At 38.4% G+C, this 18,381-nt stretch overlaps 1 protein-coding gene across 3 annotated transcripts in view; it reads right to left on the bottom strand.

Moving 5' to 3' along the window:
* The window catches only part of ACVR1C (activin A receptor type 1C), a gene marked incomplete at both ends in the record, with an annotated part of 84,715 nt that overhangs the window by 38,794 nt on the left and 27,540 nt on the right, over positions 1-18,381 (bottom strand). For all 3 annotated transcript variants that reach the window (XM_082657949.1, XM_082657950.1, XM_082657951.1), the window contains one exon: positions 276-506. In XM_082657949.1, the coding sequence (XP_082514075.1) occupies positions 276-506 (231 nt within the window). The remainder of the gene's footprint in view (positions 1-275; positions 507-18,381) is intronic.

The raw sequence follows: 18,381 nt of genomic DNA, 5'->3' as shown, positions 1-18,381 counted from the left end.
AGGTTCATTAATCACTTCAAAAAATACAACTCGTGTACAGATTTCTTCAAAATTGTTATGCTGTTGTCAATGTTTTGACAGTCTTGCGCAATTTTTAAAAAATCAATCTCAACTAGGCTCTAGAGAATTTTACCAAAAACAAAAAAAGGGAGAGAGAGAACTGTAAAACAGATTTTCTTATTTAAAGAAACATAAAACAGTTTGATTTCTATCATGTGTATATAACTTTCCAAGAGTACAATTAAATTTGGCATGAACAAAGATAAACCCTTTACCTGTCGGAAGGTGCAGAGTTATGTTGTTGCAAAAATCTGTGAAGCAGCATTCCGTTTTGGTAACATTGTTGGAACTATGACAGAAGACTTGCGCATTTAATTCTGGGAGAGAGACACAGGACTTGATCACCTGTTCCTTTCCGTTGGTTAACATAACGGAAGCCCAACATGCTCCTTCTGTTTGGCAGGTAAAGTTTGAAGAGTCACACAAAAGACAAACACACTTCAAACCTGGAAAAGGTAAGGCAAAAAGCTTTAGGAAGCTATAATGCAAATTTATTTCATAATACTTGAATAGCGAAATTCAATCTTTATGAAGATTGAGAGAGGGTTTAAATAGTACTAGATAGACACACATGCTAAAGCTGTTACTCCCTCTCGGCAATGTGTTTTATCAAAAGGGTTGCCCAATCATCATTTACTATTGCTTATATTTTTACAAGCAATTTATTCAGTTGCTACTATATTTTGAAACAATTTTCTAATCCATGGTGTAAATCCCTCCTTTTTAAGCTCAACCAGCTCTTTCCTAAATCAATAGCTCCTATGAAATGCTAGGATACAGTAACACAGCAACCTAGGGGCGCTGTCCAGCATCACTTGTAGAACATAAGTGTTGTTACAGGAGATGAGTAACTGAACAGTCCAGTGTATTCTGTTCATTTACAATTTCTCCTTTAAATTGTTAAGTGAATGTGCTAAACACAAACCTAACCATAGATATTTACAGCTTTAAAAAATAGTGTGACTCTTCACATTTATATTCTGTGATTCTTTAACATTATTGTATTGTCACAGTTACATTTAAGGCATTGATGAGCCATTATACTTCCCCCTCTTCACTAAAGAATACATCTCAGAACGAGAGTCATTTGAACATAGACCATGACCCTCAGGCAATTTTCTTTAATGAACACATCTATTCAGTAGAGCAAAACAAATCAATCATAGAATTTAATATATTCGCATCAATAAAACTTTCAAAAATTAGACTTTGCTAAATTAATCTGTTTTCTTCTCAAGTTTTCTCAACATTCCCTACTTAATAAACACACACACACATATACACACACACCCCACGTTAACTCACATGTTCAAAGTGGTAGAGCACTTCTGTTCTGACGTTAAATATCTGTCATCACGTCAACCACTGGAATAATCCAGTGGTTGTGAGTAATTTATTCAAATTTTATTTAAATTATTTTTAAATAGAACAATGCTGAATAAGCCTTTTGTATCATTACTTTAATGAAGGTTTTGTTAAATCGTAACAGCACCCTGCAATTTCTGAATGTCCAACGTTTTTCCATACAATCACTTTTTTCTCAAATTAAAGTCTTTAAATTGCTAATTACTCAAATTGGAGCTGATTTTATACCTGTAAAATATTTGATACAGAAATGGCCATTTTTATACTCAACTTCAAATACCAATGTAAGCAATATAGATAATATTCCTATATAACTGCATGTGTAAGAAAGAACAAACCACATAGTGATCAATAGAAATTACCTCTTCTTTTGATAATTGTTCTTGAACAGCAAAATACCATCCCTACAAACATTTTTATTACTACATGCTAAGGGACTTACAATCATGAAATAAAATACCTTTTTTTTAATCAACATTGGATCAAGTATAATAGCTTACTCTTCTATTTATTCTAGTGGTTATCAATATAAATAAATATAATCTTTTGTTGATATTAATGTGCTATGGTAGAACCTAATAATGTAGACTGATTGGGACTCAGGAGAGTTAGATATATAAAATCTAGGTAATTTGGAAATGTTTTAAGTCACTCTCCTTGCATAAAAGAGAGCTCATATAATAAAGATCCATCCACCCAGGCATCTTCTGACAGTGGAATCTCCCTCTCTCTAGCATCTTCTGATTCAAATCTGACAAAAGCCTTCAAATCCTGGTAATAATCTTGGCTATTACTTGGCTCCTCTGTGCTTCCACACCCTTATATGAAAGGTGAGATATACCTCCTCACGGTGTCATTATGGAGAATAAAATAGTTAATCTACATAAAGTCCTAAGAATAATGCCTGGCTCATAGGAATTACTATGTAAATATTAGTGACTCTGTCTTCTTTTACTGGAGGAGTTAAAGCTGGTGGTCCTATGAAACAATCAAAATACATTTGTAATCCATAAAGAAAGACTGAATGAACTAATGTGCACAGACCATTTAAAAAGCATAACAAAGAGTGTTTTTCCTATGTTTTCCTCTAAGAGTTTTACAGTGTCTAGTCTTAAACTTAGGTCTTTAATCCATTTTGAGCTTATTTTTGTGTATGGTGTTAGCTAGTGTTATAATTTCATTTTTTACATGCAGCTGTCCAGTTTTCCCAGAGCCACTTATTGAAGAGGCTGTCCTTTCTCCATTGTATATTCTTGCTTCCTTTGTCATAAATTAGGTGACCATATGTGTGTGGGTTTATCTCTGGGTTTAAAACTCTTAGAGGAAAACATAGGAAAAACACTCTTTGACATAAACCACAGCAAGATCTTTTTTGACCCACCTCCTAGAGTAATGAAAATAGAAACAAAAATAAACAAATGGGACCTAATGAAACTTAAAAGCTTTTGCACAGCAAAGGAAACCATAAACAAGATGAAAAGACAACCCTCAGAATGGGAGAAAATATTTGCAAATGAAGCAATGGACAAAGGATTAATCTCCAAAATATACAAACAGCTCATGGAGCTCAATATCAAAAAACAAACAACCCAATTAAAAAATGGCCAGAAGACCTAAATAGACATTTCACCAAAGAAGACACACAGTTGGCCAAGAGGCACATGAAAAGATGCTCAATATCACTAATTGTTACAGAAATGCAAATCAAAACTACAATAAGGTATCACCTCACATGGGTCAGAATGGCCGTCATCAAAAAATCTACAAACAATAAATGCTGGAGAGGGTGTGGAGAAAAGGGAACCCTTTTGCACTGTTGGTGGGAATGTAAATTGATACAGCCACTATGGAGAAGAGTATGGAGGTTCCTTAAAAAACTAAAAATAGAACTACCATATGACCCAGCAATCCCACTACTGGGCATATACCCTGAGAAAACCATAATTAAAAATGACACATGTACCCAATGTTCATTGCAGCACTATTTACAATAGCCAGGACATGGAAACAACCTAAATGTCCAATGATAGATGAATGGATAAAGAAGATGTGGTACATATATACAATGGAATATTACTCAGCCATTTGAAGGAACGAAATTGGGTCTTTGGAGAGATGTGGATGGACCTAGAGTCTGTCATACAGTGAAGTAAGCCAGAAAGAGAAAAACAAATACCAGATATTAATGCATATATGTGGAATCTAGAAAAATGGTACAGATGAACCTATTTGCAGGGCAGGAATAGAGACGTAGATGTAGAGAATGGACAAGTGGACACAGTGGGGGAAGGGGAGGGTGGGACGAATTGAGAGATTAGGATTGACATATATACACTACCTTACATAAAACAGATAGCTAACAGGAACATGCTATAAAGAACAGGAAGCTCAGCTTGGTGCTCTGTGATGACCTAGATGGATGGGATGGGGGAGGTGATGGGAGGGAGATCCAAGAGGGAGAGGATATATGTATACATATAGCTGATTCACTTCATTGTACAGCAGAAACTGACACAACATTGTAAAGCAATTATACTCCAATAAAGAATAAAAATAAAAAAGCATAACAAAGAAATGCATCTCTTTCTGCATGGCTGAGTGAGTTGAAAGCTCTTATTCTTTTAATGGTCCAGGCTAGATCCCCAGTGGTCACAAAGAAGGGTGGTCTTGTGATAGTACAGATAAAGATTTCAGGAAAACACCAAGTTTCCAGTCCTGGCTCTGTCACTCACTTGTTGATTGGCTTTGGAGAAGATATTTAACCTTATAGGGCTTCAGTGCCTTCCTCTGAAAAATGGGAAATTAACCAGGGGAAGGGCAGTGGGTCTAGAAATCCTGAAGTCTCATAGAGTGCCAACATTTTACAATTTTATGAATTTACAACTTACGGAAATTTAAAAATATGGAAAATTCTTTTACAATTAAAAAACCTACCCCACTGTGGTTATTCTTCAATCTCATATTTTAAGGGGCTGAAGTTGGGAAGAATAACTCTCCTGACACATAGTCTCAAACCATTTGTTACTAGACTCTTCATCAGAGTCTCCTTGAATTTTCTATTTCCATGAGAAGCCTAGCCTGGAAATCAAGGCAAGTAACTAAGGGATATGGGTCCAATGAGTGGAGACAACCATAAAGTACTCAATAACTAAACATATGTTAGTTTCATGTGTGCTTATCGTTGCGTATAATTCCCAGTGCAACCATGGGAATTAGTTGCCACTCTCTCCATTTTACAGATAATGAAATGAGGCTCAAAAAGATCAAGTGACTGAATTTATGTGGCAGTCATCAGACTACTCAAACAATGTTGTCTCTATCCTACCAAAGCTGATATTAAAAAAAAAAAAAGATGGGTACAGAAACCATCCTCACACCTCACCAGTTTCTAGCAATGGTGAATAAAATATAACTTATTATAAAATTTATATTTTATATACAGAAAATATTTTATTTTTAGAATTAAATTTAATTCTAATACAGCAAAAAGAAATTAATAATTACTTAACAATGGACAATTGATATTTTGATCTTTATTGTCCTAATTATCTTTTTAAACAAATTCTGCCTACATATTTTCTGAGACAAGTGGTCAAATAAAAGTCAATATCCTGTGCCTAATATCTAGTATAAATAATCTTACCTTTCAGTTTGTTTAAGTTTTGTATTAAGTGTAAGTTTCTAAGTACATAATCTGATACTTTCTCTTGGAAGCATTACTAGCTCCTTATAAAAATGATTACAGGGCTTCCCTGGTGGCGCAGTGGTTGAGAGTCCACCTGCCAATGCAGGGGACACGGGTTCGTGCCCCGGTCCGGGAAGATCCCACATGCCACGGAGCGGCTGGCCCGTGAGCCATGGCCACTGAGCCTGTGAGTCCAGAGCCTGTGCTCCGCAACGGGAGAGGCCACAACAGTTAGAGGCCTGTGTACTGCAAAAAAAAAAAACTCCTTCAATTTAAAGTAAAAGGTACCAATCAGAAGAATAATACAGACCAAAGTGATACAGTTAAGACATAGTTAAGTGACACATTTACTTTAAATCTTGCATGCTGGAAAACACTGACAAAACTGAGGATTTGTTGATGATAATGGCTTCAAACAATTGCTAAATGTCCTCATTTATTCCAGGTCAATTGGCTGTACTGTAGCACTGACAGAGAACAAACAGCAAACTAAAACGAACCTAAGATGTATATCTAAGACACAACCTACAAACGTATTCAGTCTTGCACATAGTGGATTGGTGGGAAATGAAAAATGCAAGACTGAACATAGATCCCTAGTGTTACCAATTAAAACATAGGTTGCCATTAGAGACGAGACATGCATTCATATTTTGTTTTTTAAAAAAAATTATGTTATTGAGTCAATTACACTAGAATATTCTATGACAGGATAAAACTGGTTGTTAGCAGACAACAGGTCAGACTTACATTTCTTTATTTTATACTTTCCCATTATACTGTACTTGAGTCATATGGAAAGGGATAGCAAATGAAGTAGAAGAAGGAGGTAATTACCCGTAATAAGGAGGTCTATTAGATTTTCCCCACAAGGAAGATTGCATTTTTCTTGTGTCTCCTCCTACCCTTTTAATTATCCTCTTCTTCCCCCTTTTTGCCAATTAGTCTATAAAAGCCAAGACATCTGTTACCCACATGAAACCAAAGGATGTGCATATTTCTAATCAACCAGAAAATAAATGTTCATCCATATTTTCATGTGGTGGCAAGCACACCCTGGTGTCTAGAAATGTAAAGACCATAAGACTACAAAAAAGAACCCAATTATCACTTGTGTCTGTGTGCTATTCTTACTAATATTTGGTTGGGAAATATTAGTGTTTTGAATTAGATACTATTTTCAATAAACTGGTTTCCTACAATTGGGGGTTATATGCTAAAACATTTATTAGCCAGTGCCTTACATAAATTTCTGACACATACCTTTTCCTCTTTTCCAAAAATTAGGTGATTCAATTTCCCTAATTTGGGAGCAGGACATAAAATGCAAAATATTTTTTTAATTCAGAAAACTCTCAGGTTTGACCTGCTGCCTTTCATCATTTGCAGACTTCTGAGTTAAAAAAAGAACAACTCAAGCTCATCAGTGTTTTGAATATGAAAAGGACAGCAACAGGAAAGGAGCCGGGACAACTGGCACTACTGTCTGTGAAGTAAAGCTAGACAGGGCAATGGAAATTCTTTGACCCTTTGTATTCCTTTTCAAAATTTTATTTTCTTGTCATATGGTCATTTCAAAACATTTTCCTTTCTTAATGGTAAGGAAAAATAGAATAGAAAAAGAAAGTAGCTTTAATAAAATATGGGCAGAGGACCTTAAGATGGCAGAGGAGTAAGATGTGGAGATCACCTGCCTCCCCACAAATACATCAAAAATACATCTAGGGCTGCCCTGGTGGCGCAGTGGTTGAGAGTCCACCTGCCGATGCAGGGAACACGGGTTTGTGCCCCGGTCTGGGAAGATCCCACATGCCGTGGAGCGGCTAGGCCCGTAAGCCATGGCCACTGAGCCTGCATGTCCAGAGCCTGTGCTCCACAACGGGAGAGGCCACAACAGTGAGAGGCCCGTGTACCGCAAAAAAAAAAAAAAAAAAAATCTACATGTGGAACAACTCTTACAGAAAACCTACTGAATGCTGGCAGAAGACCTCAGACCTCCCCAAAGGCAAGAAACTCCCCACGTATCTGGGTAGGGCAAAAGAAAAAAAGTAAAAACAGAGACAAAAGAATAGGGATGGGACCTGCACCTCTGGGAGGGAGCTGTGAAGGACGAAAAGTTTCCACACACTAGGAAGCCCCTTCACTGGTGGAGACGGGCTGGGGCGGGGTGGGAGGAACCTTCAGAGCCATGGAGGAGAGTGCAGCAGCAGGGGTGCAGAGAGCAAAGCAGAGAGATCCCCTCACAGAGGATCGCTGCCAACCAGCACTCATCAGCCTGAGACGCTTGTCTGCTCACCCACTGGGGAGAGTGGGGGCTGGGAGCTGAGGTTCGGGCTTTGGAGGTCAGATCTCAGGGAGAGGTTGGGATCTCTGGGGTTAGCTGCATGAACACAACCTGAAGGGGGCTAGTGCACCACAGCTAGCTGGGAGGGAGTCAGGGAAAAAGTCTGGAACTGCCTAAGAGTCAAGAGAACATTGTTTCAGAGTGCGTGAGGAGAGGAGATTCAGAGCACCACCTAAAAGAGCTCCAGAGATGGGCATGAGCCACGGCTATCAGTGCGGACACCAGAGATGGGCATAAAACACTAAGGCTGCTGCTGCAGCCACCAAGAATCCTGTGTGCAAACACAGGTCACTATCCACACCTTCCCTCCCAGGAGCCTGTGCAGCCCGCCACGGCCAGGGTACCGTAATCCAGGGAGAACTTCCCCAGGAGAACACACGGCGCACCTCCGGCTGTTGCAAGGTCACGCTGGCCTCTGCCGCTGCAGGCTCGCCCCACATTCAGTACCTCTCCCTTCCCACGGCCTGAGTGAGCCAGAGCCCCTGAATCAGACACTCCTTTAACCCCCTCCTGTCTGGGCGAAGAACAGATGCCATCAGGCGACCTACATGCAGAGGCGGGGCCAAATCCAAAGCTGAACCCCGGGAGCTGTGCAAAGAAAGAAGAGAAAGGGAAATCTCTCCCTGCAGCCTCAGGAGCAGCAGATTAAATCTCCACGATCGACTTGTTGTACCCTGCATCTGTGGAATATCTGAATAGACAATGAATCATCCCAAAATTGAGGCGGTGGACTTTGGGATCAACTGTAGACTTCGGGTTTGCTTTCTGCATCTAATTTGTTTCTGGTTTTATGTTTATCTTAGTTAAGTATTTAGAGCTTATTATCACTGATAGATTCTTTTATTGATTTGGTTGCTCTCTTTCTTTTTATATATATATTTTTTCTTTTCTTTTTCTCTTTTTGTGACTGTGTATGTGTATGCTTCTTTGTGTGATTTTGTCTGTATAGGGTTGCTTTTACCATTTGTCCTAGGGTTCTGTCAGTCTGTTTTTCTTTTTAGTATAGTTTTTAGCGCTTGTTATCATTGGTGGATTTGTTTATCGGTTTGGTTGCTCTCTTCTTTTATTTTTAGTTTTTTTTATTTTAATAACTTTATTTATTTATTTTTCTTTCTTTCTTTCTTTTCTACCTTTTATTCTGAGCCGTGTGGCTGACAGGGTCTTCATGCTCCGTCCGGGTGTCATGCCTGAGCCCCTGAGGTGAGAGAGCCTAGTTCAGGACATTGGTCCACCAGAGACCTCCGGAACCCATGTTATACCAATTGGCAAGAGCTCTCCCAGAGATCCCCGTCTCAATGCTAAGACCCAGCTCCACTCAATGACAAGCAAGCTACAGTGCTGGACATGCCATGACAAACAACTAGCAAGACAGGAACACAACCCCACTCATTAGCAGAGAGGCTGCCTAAAATCATAGTAAGTTCACAAACATTCCAAAACACACCACCAGGTGCAGTCCTGCCCACCAGAAACACAAGATCCAGCCTCATCCACCAGAACACAGGCACCAGTACCCTCCACCAGGAAGCCTACACAAACCACTTAACCAAACCTAGCCACTGAGGGAAGACACCAAAAACAATGGGAACTGTGAACCTGCAGCCTGTGAAAAGGAGACCCCAAACACAGTAAGTTAAGCAAAATGAGAAGACAGAGAAATACACAGTACATGAAGGAGCAAGGGGTAAAACCAGACCAAACAAATGAAGAGAAATAGGCTGTCTACGTGAAAAAGAATTCAGAGTATGGATAGTAAAGATGGTCCAAAATCTTGGAAATAGAATAAATACAAGAAACGTTTAACAAGGACCTAGAAGAACGAAAGAGCAAACAAACAATTATGAACAACACAAGAAATGAAATTAAAAATTCTCTAGAAAAAATCAAGAGCAGAAAAACGGAGGCAGAAGAACGGATAAGTGACCTAGAAGATAAAATAGTGGAAATAACTACCAAAGAGAAGAATAAAGAAAAAAGAATGAAAAGAATTGAGGACAGTCTCAGAGACCTCTGGGACATTAAACTCACCAATATTTGAATTATAGGGGTCCCAAAGGGGAATAGAAAAAGAAAGAGTCTGAGAAAATAATTGAGGAGATTATACTTGAAAACTTCCCTAATATGGGAAAGGAAATGGTCAATCAAGTCTAGGAAGTGCAGAGAGTCCCAAACAGGATAAATACAAGGAGAAACACGCCAAGACACATATTAATCAAACTATCGGGCTTCCCTGGTGGCGCAGTGGTTGAGAGTCCGCCTGCTGATGCAGGGGACGCAGGTTCATGCCCCGGTCGAGGAAGATCCCACATGCCGTGGAGCGGCTGGGCCTGTGAGCCATGGCCACTGAGCCTGCGCGTCCAGAGCCTGTGCTCCACAACGGGAAAGGCCACAACAGTGAGAGGCCTGTGTACCGCAAAACAAAAACAAACAAAAAAACTATCAAAAATTAGATACAAAGAAAACATATTAAAAGCAGCAATAGAAAAGGAACAAATAACATACAAGGGGCTCTCCGTAAGATTAACAGCTGATCTTTCAGCAGAAACTCTGCAAGCCAGAAGGGACAGGCAGGACATATTTAAAGTGATGAAGGGGAAAAACCTACAACCAAGAATACTCTACCCAGTAAGGATCTCATTCAGATTCAACAGAGAAATTAAAACCTTTACAGACAAGCAAAAGCTAAGAGAATTCAGCACCAACAAACCAGCTTTGACAAAAACGCTAAAGGAACTTCTCTAGGCAGGAAACAGAGACTTACAAAAACAAACCCAAACCAATTAAGAAAATGGTAATGGGAACATACATATTGATAATTACCTTAAATGTAAATAGATTAAATGCTCCAACCAAAAGACATAAACTGGCTGAATGGATACAAAACAAGACACATATATATGCTGTCTACAAGTGACCCACATCAGACCTAGGGACACATACAGACTGAAAGTGAGGGGATGGAAAAAGGTATTCCATGCAAATGGAAATCAAAAGAAAGCTGGAGTAGCAATTATCATATCAGACAAAATAGACTTTAAAATAAAGACTATTACAAGAAACAAAGAAGGACACTGCATAATGATCAAGGGATCAATCAAAGAAGAACATATAACAATTGTAAATATTTATGCACCCAACATAGGAGCACCTCAATACATACGGCAAATGCTAACAGCCGTAAAAGGGGAAATTGACAGCAACACAATCATAGTAGGGGACTTTAACAACCCACTTTCACCAATGGACAGATCGTCCAAATTGAAAATAAATAAGGAAACACAAGCTTTAAATGACACATTAAACAAGATGGACTTAATTCATATTTATAGGACAGTCCATCCAAAAAAAACCAGAATACACTTTCTTCTCAAGTGCTTATGGAACATTCTCCAGGAGAGACCATATCTTGGGTCACAAATCAAGCCTTGGTTAATTTAAGAAAATTGAAATCATATCAAGTATCTTCTCTGACCACAACGCTATGAGACTAGATAGCAATTATAGGAAAAAAACCTGCAAAAACTACAAACACATGGAGGCTAAACAATACACTACTTATAACCAAGAGATCACTGAAGAAATAGAAGAGGAAATCAAAAAATACCTAGAAACAAATGACAATGAAAACACGACAACCCAAAACCTATGGGATGCAGCAAAAACAGTTCTAAGAGGGAAGTTTATAGCAATACAATCTTACCTCAAGAAACAAGAAACATCTCAAATAAACAACCTAACCTCACACCTAAAGCAATTAGAGAAAGAAGAACAAAAATACCCCAAAGTCAGCAGAAGGAAAGAAATCATAAAGATCAGATCAGAAATAAATGAAAACGAAATGAAGGAAACAATAGGAAAGATCAATAAAACTAAAAGCTCGTTCTCTGAGAAGATAAACAAAATTGATAAACCATTAGCCAGATTCATCAAGAAAAAAAGGGAGAAGACTCAAATCAATAGAACTAGAAATGAAAAAAGGGAAGTAACAACTGACATTGCAGAAATACAAAGGATAATGAGAGATTACTACAAGCAACTCTATGCCAATAAAATGGACAACCTGGAAGAAATGGACAAATTCTTAGAAAGCACAACCTTCCAAGGCTGAACCAGGAAGAAATGGAAAATATAAACAGACCAAACACAAGCACTGAAATTGAGACTCTGATTAAAAATCTTCCAACAAACAAAAGCCCAGGACCAGATGGCTTCACAGGCAAATTCTATCAAACGGTTAGAGAAGAGCTAACACCTATCCTTCTCAAACTCTTCTAAAATATAGCAGAGGGAGGAATACTCCCAAACTCATTCTACAAGGCCACCATCACCCTGATACCAAAACCGGACAAAGATGCCACAAAAAAAGAAAACAACAGGCCAATATCACTGATGAACATAGATGCAAAAATCCTTAACAAAATGCTAGCAAACAGAATCCAACAGCACATTAAAAGGATCATACACCATGATCAAGTGGGGTTTATCCCAAGAATGCAAGGATTTTTCAATATATGCAAATCAGTCAATGTGATACACCTTATTAACAAATTGAAGGAGAAACACCACATGATCATCTCAATAGATGCAGAAAAAGATTTTGACAAAATTCAACACGCATTTATGACAAAAACCCTCTGGAAAGGGGGTTTACCTCAACGTAATAAAGATCATGTTGACAAATCCACAGCCAACATCATTCTCAATGGTGAAAAACTGAAACCATTTCCACTATCATCAGGAACAAGACAAGGATGCCCACTCTCACCACTATTATTTAAAATAGTTTTGGAAGTTTTAGCCACAGTAATCAGAGAAGAAAAAGAAATAAAAGGAATCCAAATCAGAAGTGAAGAAGTAAAACTGTCACTGTTTGCAGATGACATACTATACAAAGAGAATCATAAAGATGCTACCAGAAAACCATTAGAGCTAAACAATGAAATTGGTAAAAGTAGCAGGATACAAAATTAATGCACAGTAATCTCTTGCATTCCTATACACTAATGATGAAAAATCTGAAAGAGAAATTAAGGAAACACTCCCATTTACCATTGCAACAAAAAGAATAAAATACCTAGGAATAAACCTACCTAAGGAGACAAAAGACCTGTATGCAGAAAACTATAAGACACTGATGAAAGAAATTGAAGATGATACAAACAGATGGAGAGATATACCATGTTCTTGGATTGGAGGATTCAACATTGTGAAAATTACTATACTACCCAAAGCAATCTACAGATTCAATGCAATCCCTATCAAACTACCAAGGCATTTTTCTGAGAACTAGAACAAAAAAATTCACAATTTGTATGGAAACACAGAAGACCCTGAATAGCCAAAGCAATCTTGAGAAAGAAAAATGGAGCTGGAGGAATCAGATTCCTGGACTTCAGACTATACTACAAAGCTACAGTAATCAAGACAATATGGTATTGGCACAAAAGCAGAAATATAGATCAGTGGAACAGGGTAGAAAGCTCAGAGATAAATCCACACACACATGTTTACCTTATCTTTGATAAAGGAGGCAGGAATATACCGTGGAGAAAAGACAGCCTTTTCAATAAGTGGTGCTGGGAAAACTGGACAGCTACATGTAAGAGAATGAAATTAGAACACTCCCTAACACCCTATACAAAAATAAACTCAAAATGGATTAAAGACCTAAATGTTAGGCCAGGCACTATAAAAACTCTTAGAAGAAAACATAGGCAGAACACTCTATGACATAAACCACAGCAAGATCCTTTTTGACCCACCTCCTAGAGGAATAGAAATAAAAACAAAAATAAACAAATGGGACCTAATGAAACTTAAAAGCTTTTGCATAGCAAAGGAAACCATAAACAAGATGAAAAGAACACCCTCAGAATGGGAGAAAATATTTTCAAATGAAGCAACTGACAAAGGATTAATCTCCAAAATATACAAGCAGCTCATGCAGCTCAATATCAAAAAAACAAACAACCCAATCCAAAAATGGTCAGAGGACCTAAGTAGACATTTCTCCAAAGAAGATATACAGATTTCCAACAAACACATGAAAGAATGCTCAACATCACTAATCATTAGAAAAATGCAAATCAAAACTACAATTAGGTACCACCTCACACCGGTCAGAATGGCCATCATCAAAAAATCTACAAACAATAAATGCTGGAGAGCGTTTGGAGAAAAGGGCACCCTACTGCACTGTTGGTAGGAATGTAAATTGATACAGCCACTATGGAGAACAGTATGGAGGTTCCTTTAAAAACTAAAAATAGAACTACCATACGACCCAGCAATCCCACTCCTGGGCATATACCCTGAGAAAACCATAATTCAAAGAGTCATGTACCACAATGTTCATTGCAGCACTATTTACAGTAGCCAGGACATGGAAGCAACCTAAGTGTCCATTGATAAATGAATGGATAAAGAAGATATGGCACATATATACAATGGAATATTACTCAGCCATAAAAAGAAATGAAACTAAGTTATTTGTATTGAGGTGGATGGACCTAGAGTCTGTCTTACAGAGTGAAGTCAGTCAGAAAGAGAAAAACAAATACTGTATGCTAACACATATATAGAGAATCTAAAAAAAAAAAAAAAAAGTTCTGATGAACCTAGAGGCAGGACAGGAATAAAGATGCAGATGTAGAGAATGGACTTGAGGACACAGGGAGGGGGAAGGGTAAGCTGGGATGAAGTGAGAGTGGCATTGACATATATACACTACCAAATGTAAAATAGATAGCTAGTGGGAAGCAGCTGCATAGCACAGGGAGATCAGCTCACTGCTTTGTGACCACCTAGAGGGGTGGGATATGGAGGGTGGGAGGGAGATGCAAGAGGGAGGGGTTACGGGGATATATGTATACATATAGCTGATTCACTTTGTTATACAGCAGAAACTAACAACAACCTTGTAAAGCAATTATACTACAATAAAGATGCTAAATAAAGAAATAAAATATGGGCAATATAAAAGCAAACTTTTTGGCTAAATGAGCTTTAAGCAGAAATTCAACTTCTAGAAATTATATTTGCCTGGCTGTATCCAAAGAAATTCATAACTCCTAAAATATAGGAATGTATACCCAGCACAACGGAAAACCATTCCTTTGTACAAGTGGCAATTGTATTCCCTGTTCCAGGAGGCCTCATCCTCATGGCTGAGAAGGAGCAGAACCACCCTAACAGGAGGAATGCTATCTAGGTGAACCACTTTCACTTCCAGTTGTAGAGCTCAATTTAGGAAAAGTCCAGCACATCTTGAATTCTAATATTAGCCATTCTGAACGTCCTCAATCCAAAAGCAGCACTAAATTGACTTCCCTGGTGGTCCAGTGGTAAAGAATCCACCTTCCAGTGCAAGGGACACGGGTTCAATCCCTGGTTGGGGAACTAAGATCCCACATGCCAAGGGGCAACTAAGCCCACGTGCCACAACTACCGAGCTCACGCGCCTCAATGAGAGAGCCGCATGCCGCAGACTACAGAGACCACGCGCCCTGAAGCCTGAGCCACAACTAGAGAGAAGCCCGCATGCCACAACGAACAGCCCACACGGCAGTGAAAGATCCTGCATGCTTCAGCGAAGACCCTGCATGCTGCAAGTAAGACCCGACGCAGCCAAAATCAATCAGTAAGTAAAATAGAATAAAATAAATAAATATTAAAAAATAAAGCAGCACTAAATGAAACCTGAGGTTTCAGCCCACCTTTACCATAAACCACTTAAGACTTCAGACAAATTTCTCAACCTCTCCGCATCTTAGACTCCTCATCCGATATATCATAAGGTCAGGAAGTAGATTCGATTTCTAAAGACCCCTCCAATTTTATAGCCCTCTTCTGCTCTGAGCTCAGGTCACAATCTCAATATAAGTAATTTTGGGGTTACCCGATCTATCATAGATAGAGAGCTTGGGTTAGAAATATGAGCACCCAGTGAAGGACAGGTTTGTACCTCCAAATCCACACACATATTTCAGTGGGTGAGTGGATCCTACAGGTTTGTAATCCAACAAAACTTCTCCAGTCAATATTAAAGATGATTTATCTTGCTCTATATTTATCATATGAGAATCTAATGTTCTTTTCGATGTCAGCATGACATTTTGGGGAAGTAGAGGAAAGTTCAAAGCCTCTCTGAATTGATCTTGACATCCAGACTCTTGACTAATCCCTAAATCACCGTATATACATGATTACAACTTTAGACCTTGACTGTAGTCATGTAAGGAAGAAAAGGACTGACGCTGTTTGGGGTCTCCCATCTCAAAGCATCATGTCAAAGAAAAGGCTGTTCCTAATCACAGGACACATGTCTTCTGCTACCCTCCCATATACTTCTTATTGAATTTGAGAAGTTTTCTTACGTTGGCAGCCTAAGTGGTTCCTTATCAAACTGTTCCTTCAAGTCCTGAGATTTTGTATTGTCTTCTGCCTAGAAGAGTGAATTTCAATGGATTCCAATTACATTTAGGATAAAACAAAATCCACAATCATTATTATGACCTAAGAGCCTAGTAAGTCTGAATTCTTCTCAATCCTTGAACCTCATTTCTTATAACTAAGCCTCCTGGACACACCGGTCTCCTTGTTATAGTTCTAAATAACAAGTTCTTTCCCACATCATTGTCTTTGCTCAGACTGGTCCCTTTGCCTGTCATGCTCCTCCTTTCCTTCTAATTCTTCAGATCTCAGCTCAAACATCACCACCTCAGAGAAATCTTCACAGACTCCTCTTGCCAGATCATCTGCTCTCCATCCTTTCTGGTACTTAACTGCAATCTGTAATTAGCTTATTTATTATATCAGCCTCACTAGAATGAAAACTTCATGAAGACAGGGATCTTTTCCTGCCTTATCTACCATCATATTCTCCAACAACTAGAAGACGGTATGGCATATGATAAAAACCCAATTAACAAGTATTAAATTAAAAATTGTAGAAAACTGCAAAGTACAGAAGAATATAAGATAGCTAAATTCATAACACAACTCAAAACCCTATAATATTCTCATTGTGGTATATTTTCTTCTAGTTTTTTCCGTAAGAGTTTTTCACAGTTGAATTCTACCTATAAACACAATTTTAAGTGCTGCTTTTTAAGCCTGTCAGCATTATATCATGAGCTTTATAATATCTTCTTTATGGTAATTCGATGGTATTGATAGACCTATTATTAATGTAAATGGATGGCATATAGCATTTCCTTACTTTTAGGCGTTTCAGTTGTTTCTAATTTTTGCAATTAAATAACACTATTGAACATCTTTGTGGATTAATTTTTAACCAAATTTAATTTCCTAATCTAGAGCCCCCAAAATTACAACATCTGACATTCTTGATAGAATTGTCAAACAGCTTTCCAGAAAAGTTGTACTAATTAAGATTTCCATTGGCCCTTATGAAAGTACCTATTTCACAATACATTTTTCAGCATTAGATATTCTCACTAAAAACTTAATAATATGACAGGTGGAAGTTGCATCTCATTTTAATCTGCTTTTCCCTCCTAATGGGGTTGAAATTTTTTTTAATATTTCCTCTGGACTTTCTCTTAGGTGATTTTTTGTCCATGCCGTTTATCTCTTGGATAAATCTTGAAACTTCTCAGTTTAAAAGAGCTGTCTATAAAGATAGAAATCCTTTGTCATATGTGTCACATATAACCTTTCCCACTTTCATTTTATTTGCTTTTTTCCTAATGCACCATCTTCATTGTTTTGAAAAATATATATATTTCCTCTGGATTACCAGTCTTTTACTTGGCACTTTCCTCCTTTGCCTTCAAGCTTGAAAAATCTCCCATCCAGATGTTTTCTAAATGTTCAATATTTTATTCCACCTAATGATTTTTTATACACTAACCATTAAATTCATGTGGAATTTGATTGTGGTATGAAAAAATACATAAATCTTTTTTGTTTATTTTTTAAACTTATTTATTTATTCATTTTTGGCTGCGTTGGGTCTTCGTTGCTGCATACAGGCTTTCTCTAGTTGTGGAGAGCGGGAGCTACTCTTCGTTGCAGTGCACAGGCTTCTCATTGCAGTGGCTTCTCTTGTTGCGGAGCATGGGCTCTAAGCATGTGGGCTTCAGTAGTTATGGCACGTGGGCTCAGTAGTCGTGGCTCACGGGCTCTAGAGCACAGGCTTGGTAGTTGTGGCGCATGGGCTTAGTTGCAGCGCGGCATGTGGGATCTTCCTGGACCAGGGCTCGAACCCATGTCCCCTGCATTGGCAGGCAGATTCTTAACCACTGCGCCACCAGGGAAGGTGATAAGTGAATTATTTTATGCCAAGTTCCCAGATGTTAAAAATGTTTTTTAAAACATTATTAAAAGAATATTGCAATTTTTAAGAATTTGTATCAGGGAAGTGTAATCAAAACCACAAGAAGATATCATCTTATACCGTTAGAATGGCTATTATCAAAAAAAAAAAAGAAAAAGGGGGCTTCCCAGGTGGCCCAGCGGTTGAGAGTCCACCTGCCGATGCAGGGGACACGGGTTCGTGCCCCAGTCCGGGAAAATCCCACGTGCCGCGGAGTGGCTGGGCCCGTGAGCCATGGCCGCTGAGCCTGCGTGTCCGGAGGCTGTGATCCACAACGGGAGAGGCCCCAACAGTGAGAGGCCCGCGTACCGCAAAAAAAAGAAAAAAAAAAAGAAAAAGAAAGAAGGAAAGAACAAACAAGTGAGGTGGTGAGGATGTGCAGAAAAGGGAAACCTTGTACACTGTTCATGGGGATATAAATTGGTGCAGCCACTCTGGAAAAGGAGGTCCCTAAAAAAATTTTAAATAGAACTATCATATAATCAGCAATTCCACTCCTGAATATTTATTCACAGAAAACAAAAACACAAACTTGAAAAGGTATATGAACATTATATATGTAAATAATGTTCACTGCAACATTATTTA

This window comes from Grampus griseus, assembly GCF_964374135.1.
Source record: "Grampus griseus genome assembly, chromosome: 7".
Lineage (NCBI taxonomy): Eukaryota > Metazoa > Chordata > Mammalia > Artiodactyla > Delphinidae > Grampus > Grampus griseus.
Note: the sequence above shows the minus strand (reverse complement) of the source record. Positions and strands in the feature narration are given on the sequence as shown.